Here is a 27323-nt window from a genome sequence, read left to right on the forward strand (position 1 = left end):
TAAGGCATCATTGCATTTAGTACAACAAAAAAGAAATTCAGTGAAGAAATATTCTTCCATACAACCGCCTTTTCATTTTTGTCATGGTACCATAGCACTCTTGTAAAAAGAGTTTTCCTTTCCTCCCTTTTTCCTTTTTTTTTTTTTTCTCAATTTCCAAACACATTCATGGCTAACCCTAACAATCCTAACCTTGATCATCCTTCAAACCCATATTATCTTCATTATTCAAAAAGTCCAGGCGCCATGCTTGTTTCTTAACCCCTCTCTGTTTTAGGGGATAATTATCACAGTTGCCGTAAATCTATGCTCATTTCCTTAAGAGGCAAAAAACAAACATGTCTTACTTGATGGCTTCATTTCTTGTCCCTTTGATAATGATCCTCTTTTTGGTTCGTGGTGCTGCTGCAACAAGATGATTTTTTATTGGATTCTCAATGTTGTCTGCAAAGAGATAGCTAATAGCGTGCTTTACATAGCCAATGCTTGGGAGGTTTGGGATGATTTGCATGATCGTTTTTCTCATGCAAATGGTCCACGCATTTTTCAACTGCAAAGGTAAATTTCTAGCCTCTCTCAAGGTTCCCTTTCAGTTTCTGCTTATTTCACTCTTCTCAGAGGCCTATGGGATAAGGTTAGCAACTATAAACCCCTACCTATTTGCACTTGTGGTGCTCTCAAATAAGTCATTGCTCCTCAGCAATCTAAGTATTGCAATTCCTTGTTAGGCTCAATGAATCTTTTGTTGTTGTCCACCAAGAAGAAAAACAGCGTGTAATACTCCCTACTAACCCTATAGAACCCAAGGCCCTTCTGACTAGCCAAGACCCTGTTCGATCCACAAGACAAGCTCTTTCTAGTGACAAGGACAGACCACTCTACAGTCACTATGCCTTCTTGGACCATACTATTGAACACTGCTACAAGCTACATGGATACCCACCTGGTTTCAAGTCCAAAAATAAAGCATCTGCAGCTAATGAGTCTGCTGCTTCGGGTTCTGAGTCTGCTACTTCTGATTTTTTGTTTAACCCTCATGTTTCTTCACCTATGGCAGCACCTGCTATGTCCTTCACCACAAAGCAATACCAGCAGCTTATCTCCATGCTCAATTCCACCTCTGTGAAGCAAACAGGTTCTGCTGCTCTGTCTGCTAACTTAGCCTTCTCTCACAGCCTCTCAAGGACAACATGTTTATCCTCTTCCCATTATGTGTCTTGCCCCTCCACCACTTGGATAATTGATACTGGTGCCTCGAATCATATGATCAATGATCCTTCTCTATTTACCTTTGTTGTTCCTTTTGTTCCCTTGTTAAACTCCCAAATAACACCTCTATTTATATTTCTCCCCAAGGCAAAGTTCAGCTTTCCCCTAATTTGATTTTACTCAATGTCCTTTGTGTTCCTGATTTTCATTTTAACTTAATTTTTGCTAGCAGGCTAAGCATTGATTCTCACTGTTGCCTTGTTTTTCTACCTAGTTCTCACCTGATACAAGACCTTACCAGCAAGAGGATGATTGGAGTGTGTGAAGAAAAGGATGGCTTATAATTTTACAAGCAGACTGCCTTGAATAAATCTATCTCTAGAATTCCTGTTGCTCCTTCTTGTTTTGATTTATGGCATTTTTGACTTGGGCATGTTTCTACCTCTAGGATGAGTTTATTATAGAAACTAGATTCTAGCTTTTCATGTTCAGACTCTTTCATTGTACTACTTGTCCTCTAGCAAAATAGAAACGTTTATCTTTCAATATTAGCAATTCCATTGCATCTCATCCTTTTGATTTAATCCATAGTGATATTTGGAGAACATTTTATGTATCCACTCACTCTGGTTTTAAATACGTCCTTAAAATGGTTGATGACTGCACTAGATGCACTTGGACTTACTTGACGAAACACAAGTTTGCTACTAGATCCATTTTAGAATCTTTTTTTACTCTTGTATCTAATCAATTTGGTTGTGCTATTAAAAATAGATGCGCTGACAATGGCCTAGAGTTCCTAATGACTAACTTTTACAAATCAAAAAGATGCATCTATCAAAGATCTTGCATTGAAACCTCTCAACAGAATGCTAGGGTAGAAAGAAAGGGCCAACACCTCTTAAACATCACTAGAGCTTTAAAATTTCAATATGGGGTTCCACTCTCTTTTTAGGGTGACTATGTTATGACTGCAACTTACTTAATCAATAGGATTCCCTCTCCTTTCATAGGTAACATCTCACCATATGTTGCTCTCTATAAACACAATCCATCCCTTAGTCATCTTAGAGTTTTTGGATCCCTCTGCTATGCCACAACACCTTTCACTCATAGACATAAATTCTCACACCATGCTAATCAATGCATTTTCATTGGATACCCTTATGCTACGAAGGGTTATGAGTTGTTTGATCTTGCCACTAAAACTGTCTTTGTCTCTAGGGATGTAATTTTTCATGAGAATATTTTTCCCGTCCTCACTTCTATTTTACCACCCCCCATGCACCGAGAATTCCTCACTTGTTCTTTCTATTTCATTGCTTGATATTAACCTTGATAATACTTCATTTTCTCATACTGATGTTCCTTCACAGTCTTTTACTGGTATTTCTCACCATGAACCTCCTCGTTCCCCTTCTATACCTCCAATACCCACTCGTACCTCTACTAGAACCAGAAGGATTCTTGGCTGCTTGTCTGACTTCCATCACCAGCTCCTTCCTTCTCAGACCTCACTCCAGCCTTCCTCTACTGCAACTAGTCCTCTATAGGCAGGTAATTCTCATCATTTAGCTTCCACTCTCTCTTATCATAAACTCTCACCTCCACATAGAGCTTTCATTTTAAATTTATCTACCATTCATGAACCCAAATCTTTTCTTGAGGCCATGAGCTACCCTCACTGGAGAGAGGTTATGTTAGCTGAAATAACAGTCCTGGAAGCTAATCAGACGTGGCAATTGACCACCCTATCTACTGGTAAGACCCCTATTGGATGCAAATGGGTTTACAAAGTAAAACTCAGGTCAGCTGGGTCAATTGAAGGGTATAAGACCAGATTAGTGGCCAAAGGTTATACCCAACTAAAAGGATTCGATTACTCTGAAACATTTTCACATATTGCTAAAATGGTAACTGTTAGGACTATTTTAGTACTAGCTTCAATTTTTAATTGGCATCTCATTCGACTAGATGTCAATAATGTATTTCTGCATGGTGAACTTCATAAGGAAGTCTATATGAGTCTGCCTCCAGGGTTTGATAAATAGCGGGAGAAAAAGACAATATGCAAACTACTTAAGTCTCTTTATGGCTTAAAACAAGTCTCGAAACAATAGTTTAGCAAATTCTCAGAAACATTAGTCACTCATGGTTTTATTCAATCTGTTGCAGACCATTCACTTTTTACAAAAGTCACGGGTCCCTCATTCATAGCCTTACTTATGTATGTAGATGATATCCTGATAGCCTCTAATGACATGAATGAAGTTGAGAAACTTAAACTGTTTTTGAATGGTAAATTTAAATTAAAGGACTTAGGATCCTTAAAGTATTTTTTGGGCATTGAGATAGCTAGATCAATAGAGGGAATCTCACCCAACCAAAGAAAATATACCTTGGAAATACTTGAAGATAATGGAATGTAGGGAAGTAAGGTGCATAAATTTTCCATGGAGCAAAATTTAAAACTTAGTAAAACAGAAGGAAATTTAATAGAAGATGCAACTTCATACAGGAGGCTAATTGGTCGATTAATATACCTTAACATCACAAGACCAGACATCTCATATGCAGTGCAAGTCCTTTCTCAATTCATGGACAGACCTAGACACACGCATCTTGCAGTAGCACATAGAGTACTACAATACATCAAAGGGACACCTGGACAAAGTCTCTTTTTGTCCTCAAAATCAAAACTACATTTAAAGGGGTTTGTAGATGCGAATTAGGCAGGCTGTGTAGACACAAGGAGAAGTGTCATTGATTTTAGGGGTGTAACCGGTCCGGTTCAGTCTAATTTTGGACAAAATTTAGGATCGAACCGGTATATACCGGTTTTGCATTTTTCAAAACCAAGTAAGCACCAGTTACCCTTCTAAACCGGTACTCCAGTTTTACCGGTTTTAATATACTATATTATATATTATATAATGTATATAATACTATAGTAATAATATATTGTAGTATATTATAATATATATTATAATTATATTATAAACTATAATGATATATCATAATATATAATATAATGATATATTATGGTATATTAAAATATATAGTGATATAGTATTAGTATAACTATTAATATGCACAATGTAATATTAGTATAACTATTAATACAATAAACAAAATGATATAAGATTTTAAAATTTAATATTATATTAATTAGTAATTTATCATATAATGCAAAATTATTTTATATATAGTTATATATTATATATAAATATTATATACAATATAAAAATTAAAATATATATAAACCAGTCTGGTCCAATTTTAGAAAAAGAAAAATCGAAACCGGACCGATTTTGATCGGTTTTAAGAAAAATAAAACCAATCCCAGACCAGACCGATCCCATAGGTTTGATCTAGTTCGATCCAGTTTACCGGTTTATCGATTTTTTTTAATACCCCTAACTGATTTTTACAGCTTTCTTGAGGAGTCATTGATTTCTTGGAGGCCCAAGAAATAGTCAACATTCTCAAAGTTCTTCAGAAACAAAATATAGGTCTATGGCATCAACCGTATGTAAATTGATGTGGTTGGTACAATTGATTAAAGACCTAGATATTCTCCATCCTTATCCAACATTGCTATTTTGTGACAACCAAGCAGCCTTGCATATAGTTGTCAATTCTGTCTTTCACTAGAGGACAAAGCACATTGATATCAATTGTCACATAGTGAGAAAAAAGTATCAAGCTGGGTTAATTAAAACACTACATGTCAAGGGCAACATGCAGCTAGCAAATATCGTCACAAAGGCTCTAGGACAACAACAATTTGAAGCTTTGATTTCCAAGATGAAACTATTAAACATACATAGCCCATCTTAAGGGAGAGTGTTAAAAATAAAAATACAAAATATTCTTTTTGTATATTTTGCATTACTTTACATGTCAGAAGTTTGTTGGGATTCTTATGTTATTTTTTGTTCTCTATCATGCCGAGGTAAGGCCTCCATTGTATAAAGCAGCCAATACAATAAAAAAGAAATTCAGTGAAGAAATATTCTTCCTTTCATACAGCTGCCTTTCCATTTTTGTCAAAGTGAAAAAAAAAAATAAAAAAATAGAACGAGAATAACAGTTATAAGAACTTAAAAGAGGACGTTCAAGTAATGGGAAAAAAGATTTCAAAAAAAAAGTAATGGGAAAAAAAAAATGGTCCATTTGATTTTTAAAGACAATTTGGTAGTGCTAATTGTAATCACAAAAATTTATATATCTATGTGACTTTTTTTTTTATCTATACACCATTTTCATTAAAAAAATAAAATATTAAAAAAAATTGTGAAAAAAGGCAAAAAAGTAGGCAGAATGTGATCAACACCGGGTTCAAAACTTTTGCTAACGTGTGGATAGCGTCAAGCAACGTGGTCCTACTAGACACCTTTAATATATATTCTTGCTGTGGCTGTGTTTCATTATCTATTCTCGTAATTATAGACAAAAAACGAAAAAAAGATAAAAAAAAATTATCTCGACAGCAACTGACTTCCAACTTCCAAACTCCAAAGAGATTGAATATGGTCTACTTTGTTTACTCAAATTTGAATTATTTTATTTTATTATTATAATTTTTTTTAATTTTTATATAAAATATAATAAATAATTTAATTTTTTCAAATTTAAAATAAAATAAATATTAAAAAATTATATTATAACAATATTTTATTCAATTTTTAACAAAATATCTCATCTCACCTCATCTAAACTATGTAACCAAATAAAGACTTAAGTTTTTATTTAAATTTTAAATTATAAATAGAAGAGATAGATTTATAAAATGAATCGTGTATTATTTATAATTATTCGAATAAATTTTTTAATCACCAATTTTTACCTATATCTGATCTTTTATTACTAAGGATCCGAGTTATTAACAAATAAATTTTATTTATGACTTATTCATAATATTCAATTGAAGCTCACAAATCTAATGGAAACGGACAAAATAATATGAATAATGTTAACTACAAGTTTAAAATGTATGCATAGTAGTACTCATTTTATATAAAAGTGAATAAACATAATATTTATATAAAAAATTAATTTTTTGATAATAAATCCTATTTTTTAATTTCAAAATGACTGTACACCACTTGCATCACTACTGATCATTCATGACTGTATTATTACTCTTAATTCTTAAGCACTTTTGGGTTTAAGATTCCTGATATGCCGGAGGTAGCGAATAGCTTGGTTATTGGAGAGAGGCTTGATGAAATGATGCTGAAAAATATTTTAGCACGTGTTAATTTCACTACAACAAATAAGGCTATTTCCGGCGACGAATTCTCTCCGCAAATAGTCTATTTTTGCCACAAATACACATTTTCGGCAATTTACAATCAGCCCCATACCCGCCACAAATTTTGAGCCAAGATTGAATTTTCCCGGCTATGGGAAATAGTGACAGAAACATTTGACTATTTCCGGAGACTAAGAGCACTCCCAATGAATTTTTTATCCCATCCTTTAAAATACATCACCAAATTTCACTTTTTCTATTTTACATACTAATTTTTACAATACATCATACATCAGCTTATCTAGGGGTGTAACCGGTCCGGTTCGGTCCGGTTTTGTACAAAATTTAGGACCAAACTGGTAGGCACCGGTTTTGCATTTTTCAAAATCGATTACGCACCGATTTTTTTCCTAAACCGGTATTCCGGTTTTACCGGTTTCCGGTCCGGTTTTAATAAAATACAAATTTTTTATAAAAATTTTGTTTAAAAGAAAAAATTGATTTAAAAAATTTTGTTTACCATTTACAAAAATCTGCTTTGCAAAAAAAATCTGCTATGTAAAAAAATTCTGCTATAAAAAATCTGGTTTATAAAAAAAAAATCTGCTATATAAAAAATTCTGATATGAAAAATCTGCTTTATAAAAAAAATCTGTTATATAAACAAAATTCGCTATATCAAAAACTGCTATAAAACAAAAACTAAAATAAGAAATCTAATGTAAAAAAAAAAATCTGCTATAATCCTATATTAGACGATTAGTATTAGTATATATATATCAGTATTAGTTATAGCTATATAATATATTAGACAATATAATAGTATTAATATTAGACTATTAGTATAGCTATATGTTAGTGTTAGTTTTGATGATTTAGTATAACTATATTAGTATGAGTATAACTATAATCTATATTAGAATATTAGTATTAATATATATGTGATTATTTTTTATGTGATTAAAAATTATATATAATATTAAATATATTATATATAATATTAATATATAAATAGTACCGGTCCGGTCCGATCTAAAACTAACCGAAACCGAAACTGGACCGGTTCCAGCCGGTTTTTCATTTATGAAAACTGGTTCCGGACCGAACCGGTCCAAAACCGGCACAACCGGTCCAGTCCGGTTTGGTCCGGGCCGGTTTTCCGGTTTGCCGGTTTATTTTTACACCCCTAAGCTTATCTATTTTTTCTTCATATCATTTTAATATTCTACTTTTTAATATTTTATAAGAGAAAAAGTACAATAAAAGAAATCAATTTTAATGAAAAAGTACAAGAAAAGATAGAAAACAATTAAAATATATTTACATTTGTGTACAGTTGCTTCTACATCTAGAGGCAACACTGTACACAAATGTAAAATAGAAAATAAATAAAGCATCCGTTGGATGCATGTTTTAGACCATTTTTCTTTATATTTTACATAAAAATGGGTTTTACAAAACCCATTGTGAGTGCTCTAATAGTCGTCGCAAAAAGTTCAAAATTTCACCAAAAGCTCTGCTGCCGCTACTCACAATTTTTTTTTATTGTTGTTGTTTGTTTGTTTGTTTTTTTTTTTTAATTTTTATTTTATTTTATAAATTATATCAATTTTTATCCACTCAAATCAAATGAGATTCTTTTCCTTCTTCATAGCATTACTTAGAAAAAGAGAAAAAAAATGTAAAGTGTTTTAAATCTCAATGAAATTTGGGAACAACTAAAAATAAGGAGCAGTAGTAGCTTATGTTTGAAAAAGTACTGTATTCCGCATACATGGGCAAAAGATAACATGATGACTATTGAACATTAATGAAAAAATCTCTCAAATTTTAGAAAATTATAGGTTGAAAATGCGAGTGTCTGGGACACATAATAACTAGATCCATCCAATGACTTTTGCTTTCAAACAGCCATGCTTTCGGATAAAGAATTATAAACTAATACCCATTATTCATTTTGTTGGAATTCAGACGTTACTAGTAATACAGGCTCAATAATAGGTAGTCCCAACCATCTGGAAATGCCATGATTCTGTCTAAGACAACACTCTTGTCTCATAATAATATGAAACCAAGACTGAACAAAAGAGAAACTGACTCCCCAATTCTCACTTAACATTCTTAGCAAACCACTCCAACAGGTTCTAATGGGCCTCCTCGGCAGGCTTCACAGCTGGCTTGTCTTTTACGTCATATCTAACCATCCAACCATGTGCAACTTTCGGGAATATCTTAAAATAGCCATCCACCTGATAATAATCAGAATGATTAAATTAAAACAAAGTATTTGACAAGTGGAAGAAAGTTGTTACCCTAAAGCTTAAAAGAAACTTTAGAATGCAAACAATTCAAAAAGTATATCCCAATGCAGAAGAAATCAACTGATATGTCATGAACATGCTATAGCAAGCGCCTAAAAGAAAGCAGGGTACAGAACAATCTAAACACATGAAATTGAGGCTACAGCCTACAGCAACCGTGACTATATTCCAAAATGATAAAAAATTAGATACAAAACTTACTCATTTTCTTTTGTTTACTCAAGAATATTGTTGTTGTCCAAGGAAAAGAAAAGCCTCAAACTTGGGAAAAAAGCACATAAATTATAGTAACAGTTAAGCACTGTAAATCTGTATAGAGAATGAACAACCACAAAGAGAAAATACCAAATGATGTGATCTTCCTATCTCAGATCTGGCTAATAATCCTCTATCATTTTCAACAAGACAAATGTGAAAAAGCAAAAGAAACTTACTGGTAAGGTCTGTTGTGTAATATAGTAGCATTTTAATCAATTTTGATTTTGATATAGGAAATCCTTGCTTTGTGTAAAAATCGGCTTGTGCTATTTGATAACAAGACCAAGGATGAATGTAAGAGGATTGAACAGGTTCAGCAACTTCTCTCCCTTGTAAACATCGTCATTGCACAAAACAACGGTCAACCATATACCAGTGAGTTATTTTCTGAACTGAAAAAAGAAATTTCTAAACTCATCTACAGAGTGCTCCCAATCTTCAAAGCTCTAGTCATTTCTATTTCGTTTGCTTTGAAAAAATGGTTGACCACCTCCACATTGTTTATGCATTGACTCTCGTTTTCATTTTAATGTTCTAGATAAATATTAAGAATTGGTAAAAGTATGAATTACATTTCTATTTTTGTATGAAAAATTAGGGCCTGTGGAATGGTTTTTACTAAATAATATGCCTTCACTCCAGTCTTTCAGAATTTTAAATTTTAAATTAGAGTGAAACTGAATTGACATATACACACGTCCCTTATGTGTTCCTATATTTTTAGAATTTGCCCTGTCACCATGTCTCATTTCTGTCTACGCTCCGTACAAATATTTCCAAGCTTAAGCAGCACCCCACTCCTCACTATTTACAGTTACCTAGATACAAAATGCAGTACATACAACCTATGTTACCAGTTGATGGCATCCAACAGAAGATTATTAATACCTGTGAAGAGTGTAAAGGTTGCGAACACTCCTGTCTGCATCAGGCGATATGTATTTGCCATTCTCTCTATCGAGATCAAGTTGCAATAGGAACTCATATCGGTCATTTATCTGTTGGCAATCAGTGGAACAGATGATACTTGTCAAAAAAATTAGTGTAACAGATGATTATAAAAACAGGCCCTTAAAGGAAAATACCAGATGAAAGAAAAACCATATATGGAATCCAAAATTATAAGGTGTCAATTATCCTAGGCATATTTCAAATAAAGTCAAAAGCTCTGCCGATCTACCAAAATTGAAGATGCAAAGCAAGCATACATAGAAATTCTTCAAATATGCAATGATGGTAAAAAAAAATAATGGATCCACTTTGCAACTCACCTTTACCATGGTATCTCGCATAAAGTCATACTCAAATCTTTTTAGCGGTAGTTGGAGGACAGGTGGAAAATCAATGAACAAAACACCTTTCCTAACATCCTGAAAGGTCAAATGTAGAAAAGTTTCTTTAAAACCATACTAAAGAAGTGGACATTCAAGCAAAAACACATATGGATTAGGCATCCAATAAAGAAAAAAAAAAAAAAAATTTTTATAAGTAAAACCTTTGGCAAGAAAAAAAAAAACAAATACTGGGTACATTTAGAGAAATCCAAGGGGACATAAAGAAGAAAGATAATATCTATAACAATCTTGGTCCACTCGTGTAAGAGGAATTTACCTGTAAACCATATTGTTCAGCATGATACTTATTGTCACCCTCAAGACGTTCCACCTCCACATATTTGTCAAAAGAAGCATATACATCACGACAGCCTTTTACATCAAGCTGAAGATCTATACATATATAAATTTCGTAAGCACATAAATCCATATCTGATGTAAAGTAAACCACAATAACCTTAAATATGTACCATAAAATGATTCTTTTCTCGTTGATTTATAGTCCACATTGATGCACTCAATATAATTCATATGGTGCCCTTCAAATAACTGCTGTATTGTACCCTCCACAAGTTATTTGTGGCTTTCTGGTTGGATTCTTCTTCGTGATTTATACGCACACACAAGGTGTATGACAAAGTAATAGATAATTTCCTCCCTAGTTTACCCATGATTTCAGATGGGCAATTAGTCATAATTATTAATTTATTAGGATGAAAAACATATACTAGTGCAGGTCACGTCAAGGTCTAGCGCTGTCTATAAAATATAAGGCCTTCTATTTGGGACCACTACTTGTTTTGTTTTACATACTGTCCTTCAAAATGCAGCAAGTATATATTAATTATGCTAGTTAGAATCTCTCAGTATAAACGACAAGAGAAATTGAACTTACCAGTTTATGGGCAGCAGATGACCAAAAATGAATTCTAATGAATTAATGGATACCTAAATGATGCTTACTTCTAAACCAAAAATCTATTTACACTCTTGTTGCAAATACTGGAGTATTGTTCCCTAAGCTTGTTAAGGAAAGCTATCTATTGACTTATGTGCTCTGTCCGTATAAATTGTCGACCCTAAAACCAAGTGGTTCAGAAACAGAGAAAAAAATGAAAAGAAGGCACCTCTGTTTTGTTTCCATTTCACCATTCCCTTCCGAGAATCAAATGGCCCCTAATTTACATTGAAGTTTACAATACTTCAAATAACAACAACAGCAGCCACAATACTTCAAATAAATAACACTAGTAGCCAGAATTTTTACTTCAATTCAAGAAACTTTTAGCTCTATATATTTAAACTAAAAGCTAATAAAATCCTTTCAAAACCAACATGAAAAAATGTTTGTTAGACTTGATCTATATTCGAACCCTAAAATCGAAAATCCCTTTAATACAATCACAATAAAACAAATCAGTCCCATATTCTGAAAATCCCTTGTCAAAATCGTCACAAAGATGGTACAATCACAAAATCTCAAATCACATACTTACCAGATGGCTTGAGTGGTACTGCGTTGACGAGTAATGACTGGAGTGGCTTGCTTTCGTGCGAAATGTTGCTCTCAGATTTTTTTGGTAGCCAACGGAAAGAAAATCAAAGAGAAAAGGGAAAGAAATGGTGGACTCTGTGACGTATAGTGACAGAGAAATGTTGCTCTTGAATCCGAGCGAGCGAGCGAGAGAGAGAGAGGGGGGGAAGTGAGGAAAGTGATGCGCGTGCGGGGAGAAGAAGGAGATTTAAAAGAAGAGAAATGATATTTGCAATGGTGGTTATGCAAGCGGCGTGCAGTCGTTTTGAAAAAAATAAATTAATATGGAATTCACATGAAAAAAAAATAACTTTTTAATCATAGACTTCACTCTTTTTCAAAGCGATTGCGCGGCGTTTGCAATTCCACAATTGTATGTAGCATTGTTCTTAAAAGAATTACTACCGTGACTTCCTATTACAGCGACTAGAAGTCGAGGTAATAAGTCAATTTTAAGGTGACGAAATTATGGTAGATTTTTTGTCGCTGTAATAAGTTATTAAGACGACTGATAAATAGGAAAGTGACGTATATTTGACCATACTATTTTCGGCGAAAAAAAGTTGCGAGAAAAAGTCTTTAATTCCGGCTAGTTTTCCGCATAACCACAAAATTCTGACTGCAATAAAAATATGTGTATTTCCTGCTATATTAGTGTCACCGGAAATAAAAATAGCCTAATCTACTACTTTTTTTTGTAGTGTTTCCCAGAGCTGCAAGTTACAATAGCTAATGAAAGTGTTTCACAACCAGATAATGAAGATAGGAAACATTTGAGTAAAAATAAACAATATCCATCGAATAGTGATGTTGTTCAGGAAAAAAATCAGGCGAAGGGTGGAAGAAAACTTAGAAGCTCAACTCGGGTTCCTCACAAACCCATCTGCATGGATCTATGATTTGTAACCCTTTGTTTTGGAATATCTGTGGCCTCATATCCTCACAGAAAAGGTTGTGTAAGTTGGTTAGGAAGTTAAAGGTGAATTTTTTTATGTTAGCAGAGCCATTTGCAGATGATACTAGGATGGAATTTTTGCGAACCAGGTTGAATTTTGATCGTAGTTTTTCGAATCACAATGCTGGTGGTAAACTTTGGGTGCTTTGGGGTAGAGGAATGCAAATTTCTGTCACTAACTTTAGTACTTAACATATCACAGTTTTATGGTTAATAACTCTCGGCAAGTATTTGTGTCTGTCGTTTATGCTAAATGCATTTATTTGGAAAGAAGAGATCTCTGGAGGCTACTACAATTGGATGCCGTGCAAGATAGTCATTGGCTGTGTCTTGAGGATTTTAATATTATTCATACTAAGGAGGAAAGAATAGTTGGTAGACCTCGGTTGAGGGTTGCCATAGATGATTTTAATGAATTCATCGATAATTGTGGCTTAGTAGATATAAAATCAGTCGGGAGTAAATTCTCTTCATATAATGGTCAGTGGGGTTTAGCTAGAAGCTGGTCGAAGATTGACAGATGTTTGCTCAATTCCTTGGCTGCTAATTCTTTACCGGATGCTTATTGTAAATATCTGGCCCTCACGACATCAGATCATGCTCTGATATCTTTTGTCCTACATTTTCTGATAACTCGTTATGGCCCTCCCTCGTTCAAGTTCCAACAAATGTGGGTTTCACATGATAACTTCCAAGATGTAGTTAAAGAGGCATGGGACGTTCTTGGTGTGTCTATGGTTTTCCGGTTTGGCTACTAAGCCTAACTAGTCTGGAATCTATTCATTCAGGAGCGGTGGATTTTCTTTTACGGCCTTCCTTCAGGCTAGGCCACAGAGAGATCTCCCAAATTTGTCAATGTATGTGCAGAATTCTATTTTAGAGGAGGAGAATGATTGTCTCCTTTAGCTCCCTTCGATCCAAAAGGTAAAAGAAGCCATGTTTTCCATTCTAGTAGATAGTAGTCTAGGCCCCAATGGGTTTGGTTCGGGTTTCTATAGATCGTGTTGGGATATTGTTGAAAATGATGTGGCGGCAGCAGTTAGGGATTTTTTCAATGGGGTTCTAATGCCTAGATTTTATTCGGCTTCTCATATTGTGCTTATCCCAAAAATGCAGCAGCCTACAGGTTTTGATAAGTTCTTACCTATAAGTTTGTGCTCTGTCGTGTATAAGGTTTTTTCTAAAATCTTGGTTTGAAGATTGTCTCCAATCTTGAGCAAAATTATCTCCCTTGAGCAAGGTGCATTTTTGCTTGGAAGAAGCATATTTGATAATGTTACTAATTGGTTGGAGAAGGGAAGATGTAACTTATGGTACCTGGAAGACGATTGGGACACGATACAAACGATTCTTTCTTCATTGGAATTTAAGATCGGGCATATCTTTAGAGAAGGAAATGCAGAGGCATATTTTCTTGCTCGTTGGGCTTCAGATCAGAAATCAGGCACATGGGAGACGTTCCAGGAGGTTCTACACAAGCTTAAAGGGATCCTCAAAGTTGATAGAATGGGCCTCCATGCCTTCAGATTTTAGAGTCTGTAGCATGAGAGATTAAGGTTTGATTTTTTTGTTGCTCGGTTTGGTTTTTTTTTTTTTTTTGTATCCCTTTGTATTTGTTAGTGTCCTTAGGTTGAGAGCATAAGGTTTTTTTGGATACTTGGGTTTTTTGGTTTTTTTTCTTATCTTATAACCCCCAAGTATTATGTTGTTACCACGGTATTTCTCCGCTATAAGTGAAAGTTTATTAATAAAATTTGGGATGGGCTACTAATAGAAATGTTACTCCAACTCTTCTTAAAAGATGATGATGATAATAATAATAATAATTCTTAAGTACTTTTGTCTTCTCTTTTTCGGTTTTCTCTTTATAAGTACTCTTGATCTTTCGTTTTTTTTTCCCTTATTTTAAAATAAACAGATTAATATTCTTCTGAATAATACATGGCTGATGATAATTAAAAACATTATTGCAAGAACATGACAACAAGTTTTTCATTAAGTGTTGATTAGCTAGCGGATCAATTTGAGAAAGAATAACCATGAGTACGTACGTCCATTAATGTCATATATCTTGCGACGTTTGTATATATGTTTAAAAATACTGTATACAAGAACCATTTACGCCAGGGAAAGAAAAATGCATGATAATTAGCCTGTAAAAAGAATTATAAAGATCAATAAGATTACAATACATCAAAAAAATAATTATAAGTTAATGTGATTTTTTTTTTTGTTTCAAAGGAAATTACTTATGACATTCATCATAAAAATCATAATAATGACAGAATATATGCATGCACATCAAGGATCGGAGGATCCTCGATCCATGTCTAGTACTACTACATCGATCAGAAATAAGATCTATCGAACTTGTAATTAATAAAAGAGTTTTATTAATTTAACTTATTATATCAAACTATATTATATATTAATTTGTAAAAGAAATTTGTATATTCTTAGAATTTTTCATAATTAAGTAACGATCAAAGAGATGCCGCCCATATTTAAGAGCTTAACACTAGACGTACGCGCGTTACCTAGCTAACTAGGTAATTATGTTCGTTATTATGGGAGAAATGGTACTACTTATAAATTAAGCGTCTGATCATCAGCCATTTACCCTATTTATTCCATTGATATCTCATCGTACGTGTTCATGATGTGGGTATCGAATGGATCATCGTCGATCGTTACATTTAAATCAATCACGATCGAAGAGTACTAGCTACTACTTATATATAATAACCCTTCTTCTAGCGTACGTAGTACTATGCTATATAATATAGCACTTGAATGTTGGAAATATCCCATATATATGCTTAATTAATTGCCTAGCTAGCTAGCTACACTCTTAATTTTTACGTTGACTAATTTTAATATATTAATTAGATAATCCCATAAATAATATTAACTAGTCTTAATGACATGATATATTGGGACGACAACTTCACAATTATTCATACACATTAATGAGTACTTGATCAATTAATTAGGTGATATCAAAGCATAAATTCTTATACATCAAGCATTAACAAATTAGAAAATATTGTATGGCACATGACATTAATATATATATATATATATATGCATAATGCATGGTACGTATAGCATCTCGAAGAAACGGCAGTACTAGGTGGTAAATTAATTTCAAACAAATATATATATATCTTATATAAGAGCTAGCTGTTTGTATTAATTTATGAAAACAAATACCAAATAACATATATATATATACTATTATTAGTACGTTATCATGTGTATTAATTTGTCAACCAAAAAAAAAAAAATTGTCAACAAAAGAATCTTGAGAAGCAGAAATATTGGGAAACACAGGAATATTTGATAATGTCCCACCATGCACCACCTCTACTTTCTCTCGCTTTCTTCGCACAACAACGTTGGCTAAGTTAACCACATGCAACTCATCTATTTCTGTCTCTTTGCGTAAAAACGCTGTCATAACCATCAAAACAATTTGGTTCCCCGCTCTTTTGGCCTCTCCGCCTCTCTCCTTGAAGAGAATGCATATTCTCTCGCCCCATTCTCTCCCGCCGGATATCTAACGAGCATCACCGCCAATCCAGTTACGCGCGCTTTCATCATCACTACCCTCTGCCATGGGCCTCCACTCGCTTTGTGAGTCTACATCCTCACCCCACGTAGCCTCCAGGCCCGACCACCACGAGGCCCTTGAGGCTGACTTTGTGTGGCCCTTCGGCGAGCTTCGTGGCATTGACCGCGACGACATCCGGGAAACTGCATACGAGATATTCTTCACTGCGTGTCGGTCATCCCCGGGATTCGGAGGTCGTAATGCGCTCACGTTCTACTCCTCGAATAACCTCCAAGAAAACAACGGGGACGGGTCCGGGGGCCAGAAGCCGTATGGGGTGGTGATGAGCCCGACGAGCCGGGTGAAGCGGGCACTCGGGTTGAAGATGCTAAAACGGTCACCGTCGAAGAGGATGTCGGGTGTGGGGGCAGGTGGCACCTCTGCTGGGACGAACCCTCCGTCCCCTATAGCACACGGGAGTAGCGGCTTGTCGTTCACGGTGCCACAGCCGTTGAGGCCGAGACGGCCAATGACATCAGCGGAGATCATGAGGCAGCAAATGCGAGTGACGGAGCAGAGTGATACCCGGCTTCGGAAGACGCTAATGAGGACCCTCGTTGGCCACGTACGTATTGAAATGAGTTGTTGGCATAGGTTAATGTTGTTTTCTTGTTCTTATAATTTAGTTACCTTGTTGGTTTTCTATACATTTATGCTTGCATAAAAAGTGATGTTCTTATAATATTTTTAAATTTTAAGATTTTTCGTTTTTTGAATCCTTGGCTTTTCCGTCAGCATCATAAATTAAGGTATAAGCTGAAAGGATCATAAAATATGAGATCATGATCGATCCCATTAAAACAGTACTCCTACCCGTTGTTTCATCTATATATATATAATAGGTCAGGAGTACTTGTAAAACACGTTTATGTAGTTGGATTAAATAGGTTTCTTACAAAAATGATATGATTGTTTAAAATAAAATAAAAAAACTTGATTAATAAATAATTAAATGCATATAGACAAAAAAACAAACTTTAGCAGATATTTTTAGATAATGATAAGTCGGTAAGTATAATAATTACATATTTGGATACATAAAATAAAAAGATCAGTTCAAAATTAAAGTCATTATACATTAGAATAACATAAATAAATAAAAATAGCATTATTGTCACCACAATAAATACTATCACCATATTCAAAGAACGCATAAGATTTGAGACTTTTTTTAGAATGTTGGTCAATAAATCTAAATCATGTGTTTTAATATAATTTTTTTTTTTAATCTCAACATATTTGACCAGATCTTGTCTAGATCTGAGTGTTTTTTTTTGTGAATTTTTTTTTTTTTGTTTTGTATTTGTTGTTCTTTATTGTCCTTCATTTCCTATGGATCTAGACATTTATATTCAGATTAAGATCTAAGTGTTTTAGAGAAATGTGTGAGAGGGTGGATTTGAGGGGGGGATAGGTAGAGAGACCGGCATTGAAAAGTGGGAGAGAGATTCGAGATGAGAAGAAAAAAAGAATCAGGAATGAGAGAGAAATGCAGAAAAAGATAATTGTATCTTTAAAATAAAAAAATAATTAACGGACTTAACGAAAAAATAAGCAATTAGATAACTACTTATTATAATAGAATATATATATATATATATATATACAAGAAGTTATACTCCCACATGCACCATTGGTTCGCTGGTTTCAATTAGCTAGTAGCTTTTTGTCACTTTACTTACAAGGATTAAAAAAAGAGAGAGAAAATAGAGAGATACTGTCAATTTTTGTCAAATCTATATATATTTAATTTGTTATCATAAGGTATGAAGTATCCGATCCATGAAGTCAATTTATAAGATTTTTATAACAAAATTGTAAGTGTCAAGTATTTTGCAAATATAAAGTCCATGATCTAATGCTATATTATTTGTAAAATAATACACACACTTGCGTATTCGTAACTGCACACAGCTACTTTTAACACTTCTCGTTTCTAACTTTTTCTTGGCGTGAAACAGATGGGTAGACGTGCAGAGACAATAATTCTCCCAATAGAGCTCCTTCGCCATCTAAAGCCACCCGAATTCAATGATTTCCATGAGTATCATCTCTGGCAACAGCGGCAGCTTAAAATCCTTGAGGCAGGGCTTCTCCTCCACCCTTCAATCCCTCTAGAAAAGCCAAACACCTCTGCCATGCGTCTAAGGGAGATTATCAGAGCTGGAGAGACAACACCAATAGACATCGGGAAGAATTCCGACACCATGAGAACACTTGGCAATGCTGTGGCTTCGTTATCGTGGCGAAGTCCAAATGGAACTCCCACGGATGTTTGCCACTGGGCAGATGGATTCCCTCTCAACATCCACATCTACAATGCTCTTCTTCAATCAATCTTTGACCTCAAGGATGAGACACTAGTCCTTGACGAGGTTGATGAGCTTCTAGAGCTAATGAAGAAGACGTGGTCAACATTGGGAATCACTCGACCTCTGCACAATGTGTGTTTTACTTGGGTGCTATTTCAACAGTATGTTTTGACTGCACAGATAGAACCAGACCTTCTTTGTGCTTCCCAGGCTATGCTGTTAGAAGTAGCAAATGATGTCAAGAGACCAAACCGAGAGTCCGCATATGTCAAGATCCTATCCTCGGTATTGACTTCGATGCAAGGGTGGGCAGAGAAGAGATTGCTTAAATACCATAACTATTTCCAGCGGGGAAATGTTGGCCAAGTTGAAAACCTTCTTCCTTTGGTGTTGTCGGCCTCAAGGATTTTAGGGGAAGATGTTACAATCACGGAAGGGGCAGGACGAGAGGAAGGAGAGATAACTTTGGTGGATTCGTCTGGGGATCGTCTTGGCCACTATATTCGGTCATCCTTGAAAAGCGCATTTGCCAAGGTTTGTTATTTAGACCCTCTCCAAATTTCTAGTTCAAGTTTTTGCATAATGCGTAGTCATTGTAGTCTTTGATTGATAACGACAGATAATCAAAACTCGGAACATAAAAAATATGAAACAAGAAGCAAGCAAGGCTCTATTTCAATTAGCCGAGGAAACTGAAGATTTGGCATTGAAGGAGAGGGAAATCTTCAGTCCAGTACTTAAGAGATGGCACCCAACTTCGGCTGCAGTTGCTGCCGTGACGTTGCATAATTGCTATGGTGCTGTGTTGAAACAATATTTAGGCGGGGTGTTCAAGCTCACAACTGAGACAGTCGGGGTATTTCAGAGGACGAGAAAACTGGAAAAGCTATTGGTCCAAATGGTTGTAGAAGACTCGGCTGACTGTGATGATGGGGGCAAAGCAATAGTACGAGAGATGGATCCATATGAAGTTGATTCAATCATATTGAACCTCTTGAAAAGATGGATTGACGAGAGGTTGCAGAAAGGGAAAGAGTGTCTCCAACGAGCAAAAGAATCCGAAGTAAGTTTCTTTACTTCAGATAAATTTTGCAAAGAATCTAGATTAGCTTTTGAAGAGTGAGCAAACCTCTAAGTGGGTCGGGTACCATAGACTGAATGGTTACAATTTGTGTTGCAGACATGGAATCCGAAGTCCAAATCAGAGCCGTATGCGCAATCAGTTGTCGAGTTAATGACGTTAGCCAAGGAAACTGTAAATGACTTCTTTGAAATCCCAATAGAAATTACGGAAGATTTAGTCTTTGATCTTGCAGATGGTTTGGAGAATCAGTTCCAGGAATATGCTACATTTGTTGCATCATGTGGTAAGATCTTTCTCTTCGTTGGTTTTTCACCTAATAGTAGTATTATGTGCTGCATTTTTTGTTTTTGTTTAATCTTTTTCCCTTTAATGGGAACTCCTGCATTGGCAGAAAATTCCTCTTCCTCTCAAAGTTATCTGGTGGTATTGGTACCAAGAGCATTAGAGAAATGCATGACATTTTTATTTGCAATAGCGCAAAGATTTAGAAATGTCATGCATTAGCACAATTTTTATTGCAATTCTCTAAAAGATTTAGAAGAATTGTGCCAACTATATTGCTTCTTCCTTACTTCTAACATATATTTTCAGGTTCAAAAAAGATCTATATCCCCACACTTCCTCCTCTGACTAGATGCAATCGAGGCTCAAAGTTCCTTCAATTGTGGAAGAAAGCTGGCCCATGCGGTGCGGGTGCAGAGGAGTGGCACCAAAATGGAGCAAATGAAGATCACAGTACTCAATCATCAACAAGCCGAGGAACACAACGCCTCTACATCCGCCTTAACACCCTGCATTATCTTCTTTCCTACCTTCACTCCCTTGACAAAACCATCTCCCTCTCCCCGCGAACGGTTCCTTCAACTCGCAAACGTTTTGCCAATGGCCGAAGGTCCAATAACAATTCCTCTTCATACTTTGATCTTGTAACCACATCCATCCAAGCATCCTGCCAACGTATCTCAGAAGTAGCTGCTTACCGCCTTGTCTTCCACGACTCAAACTCTATCTTCTATGATAGTCTCTACGTCGAAGATGTAGCCAATGCACGGATTCAACCAACATTGGGCATTCTCAAACAGAATCTCACTCTTATGACTACAATTCTCACAGACCGAGCCCAAGCCCTGGCAATAAAAGAAGTCATGAAGGCCTCGTTCGAGGCATACCTTATGGTTTTGCTTGCTGGAGGAAGCTCTCGTGTTTTCTTTCATTCTGATCACGAGATACTAGAGGAGGATTTCAAGGCGTTGAAGCAGGTTTTCTGCGCTTGCGGAGAAGGATTGATAGCAGAGGAAGTGGTGGAGCGGGAGGCCGAGATTGCAGAAGGGGTAATAGCATTGATGGGTATGTACACAGAACAACTGGTTGAAGATTTCAGCATTGTGACTTGTGAAACGAGTGGGATTGGAGTTTTGGGTTCAGGGCAAAAGTTACCGATGCCTCCAACAACTGGAAGGTGGAATAGAGCGGATCCGAACACAATACTGAGGGTGTTGTGTTATAGGAGTGATGCAGTAGCAAATAAGTTCTTGAAGAGGACATTCCAATTAGCTAAAAGGAGATGAAGACATTTGTTTTCGTGTATATTTGAAGCAGAGAGATTGGATTTGTGATCTGATTCAAATGCTGGCAGCTTCCAGCCGTTACTGTGAAAAAACACTAATCAAGCAAATGTTTGGGGTTCATAATTAGGTGTTTCCTTAACTTTGAATGCGAATATCAAGAAACTTGCTGTAGGTCGAGAGAGAGGGCTTTAATGTACTATCTTAGGCCAATTTGTCGATCGTATGCACTGTTTAGACCAAAGTATGTTTATAGTGACAATACTGCATGTGGTGGAAATGGAGGATTTGTCTCTCTCTCTCTCTCTCTCTCTCTCTCTCTCTCTCTCTCTCAATTATGTTGATCGCTGTCATAACAAAATGATTTCAAAAGCTGAACACATTTGTGTGATAAAGGATATCAATATTTGGAAGACTCCACGAAGGAAGGCATCAGTTAAGCCGAAGGCGATATGCATATGTGTGTGTGTGATATAGTTAGAAAGTGGTAATGCTAGATATATCTAGTGTGTACACGTGTATAAATTAAATATGTGAATTTTAAATTTATCTTCTTTTTTTAAATGAATGGAGTATGTTATATGAGAATTGTACAAATTATTTATTTTTAAAAAGTAATTGATGCATGAGGTAACTAAGGTTATTGTGAAAATACAGCATAAACTAATTACAAGATTCAGGCAGAAAGGATAATTACTTTTCTTGAAAAAACAAACGGCAGAAAAGATAATTAAGGGAAAGGGTAGAAATAACAAGTAGGGAAGGGAAAATCCACAATGCGCTAATAATCCTTGGGTCCATCAGGCATCAGCCGAAAGAAGATAGGATTATGACCCATTCTTCATTTAGTACCGTAAAGAAAGAAAGTACCAGTAGAACCAAAGTTGATTAATATTAATTGTTACTTAACTCAATATTTGGTGAAGTATATGGGACTTTTGGCAGTGGTCTTTTGTGTTCTTGGCATTCACGCCCCTAAATACTTTTTCTATTATCAAGATGGTGCAAACGTTACATTCTCTTGACTCAGGTAAAGCAAAATCGACCATAGAATATCTTAATCCAAAAGCTATACAAACCAATAGGAACGCTATGATCAAAGGCCTGTCCACAAAGTTGAATATCAGCCTTGACTTCCTCTTGCTTTCATTGTCGTCCCCTGCAATTCGTCTGTAAGCACTTTTATTGAATCCGAAATCTCAGCCTTATAAACGTAGAACTTAATCACAATCAAGAAGAAAATGAGGTTAAGGATGTTTAGTATCACAAAGAATGCATAATAGTAATCGAGATGAGAAGCATTGAGGTTGTCTAGAATCCATCCATGGTGACCATGCGCCTTGGTAATGTCAGAAACTGTCGAAAGAAGGAAACTACTCAGGAAGTTTCCAACTCCTAGAGTAGTCATGGAAAAGGAAGTCCCCAGACTCTTCATACTCTCTGGAGCTTGGTCATAGAAGAACTCAATCTTCGCAACCTCTAAAAATGCATCTGCTGTTCCCATGAGCACAAACTGAGGAATTAAAACAAATATGGTCAAAGGTACTTGTCCTCCATTTTCAACTAATCCATGTTCCTTGGCCACCCTAAGTCTGTATCTCTCAGTTAGAGATGCGATTATCATTATTATAATATGAAAGACAAGGCCGATAACCATTCTTTGAAGGAGAGTGATACCTCTAGGTATTTTAGTCCACCTCTGCATAATCTTCACAAAATACCTATCATAGAGGACGACACTTACAAGCATGGATATGGTAACGAACCCAGCTAAACTTGCTGGGGGAATCTTGAAGCTGCCAACGCTTCTATTAAGGGTGGTACCCTGCTTGATGAAAAGTGTACTGATCTGAGCGCCCATTGTGCTTGGCACAAACGTGGCCACTAAGATTGGGATCATTCGTAACATTTGCTTAGTCTCCTCTACTTGTGTAACTGAACACGACATCCATGGACTAGTTGAGCCAGTTCTCACAGAAGCTTTGGTAAGGCATCTGCTTCCATGCAAAATGAAGATAGTTCAAATAAAAATAGTTAAATCCCAAACTATATATATATATATATATGTATGTATATTCAATACTTGACTATATTCCAGGTTATACGCACCTTAAGGTCGGGGTAGAATCAATCCTGAACTTTCCTTTCTTTGTATACTCCTCCAAGTCAAGTTCATAGAGCTCTTTAGGATCATTAGGGACAGACACGTGCGATTTCCTTATAGCAGCCACAATGACCTTGGCCATTCTTGTGAAGGGACTCCCTGAGGGCACTTTGTGCCTATAGAAGGGTGTTCCAGCCAGGAAGATTACAATGGATATTGCAAGTCCAGCAGTAGGAAGCCCATATCCTAAGCTCCATCCTACGTTGTCCTGTATGTACACAAGAACTGTATTGGCAAAGAGCGTCCCAAAGAAGATGCTGAACATCCACCAGTTGAAGAAGGAGAGCTTATGCGCCTTCTCCTTGGGGTCAAAATCATCAAACTGGTCGGCCCCGATGGTGGAGATGTTTGGCTTGGTTCCACCTGTTCCCACGGCTAAGATATATAGAGAACCGTAAAACACTGCTAGCTGCAATGTTGAGGCCTTCTTGCAGTTCTCCACGTCGGCTTCTAAGCAACGAGGCGGTTTTAGGCTAGAGACTGAAACTGATAATGTTAGCAGTGACATACCCTGCCAATTAATACAGTCAAGTATGTCAATTTAGCCACAATAAACGATTCTCGATCCCAATTTGAGCAAAACATTTCGTGCCGCATGCATGTCTATTGTACGAGTGAGAGAGAAACGTAGTAGCTACTTAATGCAAACAACCATTATAAGAGGTCCAACTTTCTTTCACCCTTGAATTAAAGCTATATATAGATCCATATCATAATATTAAAGGCACCACCCCCTTAATTTTTAATTATTTTTATTTAAATTAATGAGATTAAAGTTCTATTTTGTTAACAAAAATCCAAGGATTGCTAGCAAGCCTTCGGTAATAATTCTATCATGTATCTTTCTAAGATTACAAGAACGTACATTTTTCTCCCTATCTACCAAAAAAACATCACACATACAAAGTACTTACATTTTGACCATATATTTTTTTTATTCACTTAGGAATCTTTGTATCTTGTAATTATCTCAGATTAAGGTCCCTGTCATTTGTCGAAAAGATGACAAGGTGATTTTAGGAGAGAAAATGAAATAGAGACGTAAAGTCGGATCATATGATCCACATAATTGGACTTCCACAGAAACTCTTCCCAAAGAGGGTGATGAGCTCTGTTGGATACCATGCACTCTTCTGTCTCTATCTTTCTTCAAGTCAGAAGATCCCTACCATTACCATCAAATGGCAAGGGAACGCGGGCCTCATCTTCTATTTTATTTCACAACTGCAAATATCATTTCTCTAAAATAATTGCAACCAACTCAGCCAACTTGCTTTCCTTTTGCTCTCCCAATCCTCATGTATCCCCATCCTTCACTAAATAATATTCCTTTATCCATTTATTGTCGTTCTTTTTTGAGGAGTTTTAAATTACACGCCGACTTTCTAAAACTAAAAATTCTCGCCTTTTCAGTTCGGTATATTATTAATTATACTGTGTCTATGACATATCATACCTTGGCAAGATTCTTATTAAAAAGGGTATATTCTTTATCATTGCATCATTTCAAACTAAAACATCCATTTCAATGCCCCCAAAAAGATAGAACATACATCTGTATCATGATAAAAGAGTAAACGTTATTAATAAGAAAAAAAAATAGAGATGAAAATATGGCATATTGTTAACATTAAGAACTGACTCGTGGCACATGCAAAAAAATCACTGTGCTTTAAATTGGACGTGCGTGCGTAGGACCAGACAGCAATCAAGTTGTGACATAGATATTGGTGGTCCACTTGCCACTAACGTTACAGACTAGCAAGTAAAACAAGCAACTACTACCTTATAAAACAGAGTTCCAAAGTAGTCAAACGTTCATATTTCAGAAGGCTAGGTTAGACAAAAATAGACGCAATATCACCCAATGCAAGTCCAAAATAGAGCATTGAACTGGGAAAAATAATTATAGAAAGCCAAAAAACAACAAAAAGGCCAAAAGCTAAAGACTCCAATTCAAAGGTTCACATGGTGCATGCGCAGACTTACCGAGATGTAAATAATAGAGGCAATGACAAATGTCCAGTATCGGCCGAGATGAGCATCAGCGACGTAAGCACCTAAAATGGGAGTTATCCAAATAGTTCCAACCCAATTGGTAACATTGTTGGAAGAGGTGACTGTGCCCTGACGCAACTTCTCTGTTAAATATATGATCAGATTGGAAGATATACCGTAATAAGCCATGCGTTCAAACACCTCGTATACTGCACAAAAACAATAATATTGGGAAAAATGATAATCACGATTAATAATATATGCGGCTCCGTCGGAAAATATGCATCACAGGTGCTAGTAGGGCTTTAATAAAAATTCTATGTCCAGGTACTTACACTCTCGTACTCCGTAATATGATTTGCTCCGTGATTTTTTTTAATATAAAATAATTATTCTGAACAATCGCATTAATAAAATATATAAAAAATGCGTGCACCCAGAAATCGGAGTTTAATTGTCCGTGGGTACCGTCTCTGACGCAGCTTTAAGTTCTAAAAACTGGAAGATGGGTTATGAGCTCCCAGAAGGATTTTTTTTTTTTTTTTTGAAGGACAGGAAAGAAAAGAAGTTGCGCATGAGCCAGTTCCAAGGAGCCATTGCAGAGACGAGTGGGAGATGGTGTATGGAAACAGGGCGAAAAGCGAGCAACTTTACGACTTAAAAAGTTCAGTGCCCTCGTAAATTGGCTTCCAAGTTAAACGATCCAGACCCGTGTGACGTGTAAAGTGGATTGTGCGTAGCGAAATCAAGGCTCGATGCTTTTTAGTTGAGAAGTGGAGAGAAATGGAAAGGGAAAGAGAGGTTACCGACAACAAACCAGCAAGCCGTCCATCCACCTCTCTTGGATCTAAGAACTGGGTTCCCTCTCAGATCCACTGTCCCATCCTGCGTGTATTCATCCAGTGCCAGCCGAGCTTCCTCTGCCATATTTTTTGCTCACAGACAGATTTACAGCGACATACGAGAGATATAACCCCACCTTTTTCTTCTTTTTCTTCAGTTTCAGAACTTTTGCTCGGCCACTTGTCGGTGTACAACGTCTCCAACCTCACCCATTTTCTTATTATTTATAGACCTCAATTTGCCTTCCATATTAATAATAGAAAAATTCTTCTTATTATTCTCACATCACACTTATTTTAATTTTTTATAATAAATATATAGTATATAAATAATAAATAAAATAATTTAATTAATTTAATAAAAATAAAATAATAAAAAATAATATTTTAATATATAAAATATATAATATAAGATGATTTATAATATTTCTCTTAATAATAATAATGTCTTTGGATTTTTCAGCGTCGGCTATTAGCCTAATTACTTGCAACTGCGAGTTATGTGGGCCCAATTCAAAACAAAAATACAATGCAATACGCATTCATCTTCTGAGTATGGATTTGAGCTCACTATTTTTAGTCTTTTATGGCTGATTTGACTAAATAAAACATAATTTAAACTATTATAATTTTATTTTATTTTATATAATTATTATAATTTTTTTAAATTTTTATATAAAATACAAAATATAATTTAATTTTTTTAAATTCTAAAATAAAATTAAAGTTAAAAATTATATCATAACAATAATTTATTCAACTTTTAATAAAATATCTAATCTCATATAATCTAAACTATATAATCAAATCAACCATTATTTTTTCTTTTTCAAATAAAATTATTCTTTATTCTTTAACGTGCCTGAAATCATTGGAA

At 35.4% G+C, this 27323-nt stretch overlaps 3 protein-coding genes across 3 annotated transcripts; 1 reads left to right on the forward strand and 2 right to left on the reverse strand.

Annotated features, from left to right (window-relative positions):
• Positions 1–8387: 8387 nt before the first annotated feature.
• On the reverse strand, positions 8388–11217 carry LOC122303022 (ubiquitin C-terminal hydrolase 12-like). Its single transcript, XM_043114556.1, has 4 exons — positions 10850–11217; positions 10657–10772; positions 10317–10415; positions 8388–8715 (listed from the first exon to the last, which is right to left on the reverse strand). Exons 1-4 carry the CDS (start codon positions 10908–10910, stop codon positions 8611–8613), a joined length of 381 nt encoding a protein of 126 aa, XP_042970490.1. The 5' UTR covers positions 10911–11217; the 3' UTR covers positions 8388–8610.
• Positions 11218–16317: 5100 nt separating this feature from the next.
• On the forward strand, positions 16318–21738 carry LOC122276659 (protein unc-13 homolog). The gene is made up of 5 exons (XM_043086538.1): positions 16318–17046; positions 18443–19327; positions 19413–19856; positions 19974–20160; positions 20469–21738. The coding sequence occupies exons 1-5, from the start codon at positions 16486–16488 to the stop codon at positions 21443–21445; spliced, it is 3054 nt and encodes a 1017-aa protein (XP_042942472.1). The 5' UTR covers positions 16318–16485; the 3' UTR covers positions 21446–21738.
• A 571-nt stretch (positions 21739–22309) lies between these two features.
• Positions 22310–26663, reverse strand: LOC122276666 (protein NRT1/ PTR FAMILY 5.2-like). Its single transcript, XM_043086550.1, has 4 exons — positions 26411–26663; positions 25596–25813; positions 23552–24117; positions 22310–23436 (listed from the first exon to the last, which is right to left on the reverse strand). Exons 1-4 carry the CDS (start codon positions 26529–26531, stop codon positions 22566–22568), a joined length of 1776 nt encoding a protein of 591 aa, XP_042942484.1. The 5' UTR covers positions 26532–26663; the 3' UTR covers positions 22310–22565.
• Positions 26664–27323: the final 660 nt, after the last annotated feature.

This window comes from Carya illinoinensis, chromosome 1, assembly GCF_018687715.1.
Source record: "Carya illinoinensis cultivar Pawnee chromosome 1, C.illinoinensisPawnee_v1, whole genome shotgun sequence".
In the NCBI taxonomy this organism is placed as follows: domain Eukaryota; kingdom Viridiplantae; phylum Streptophyta; class Magnoliopsida; order Fagales; family Juglandaceae; genus Carya; species Carya illinoinensis.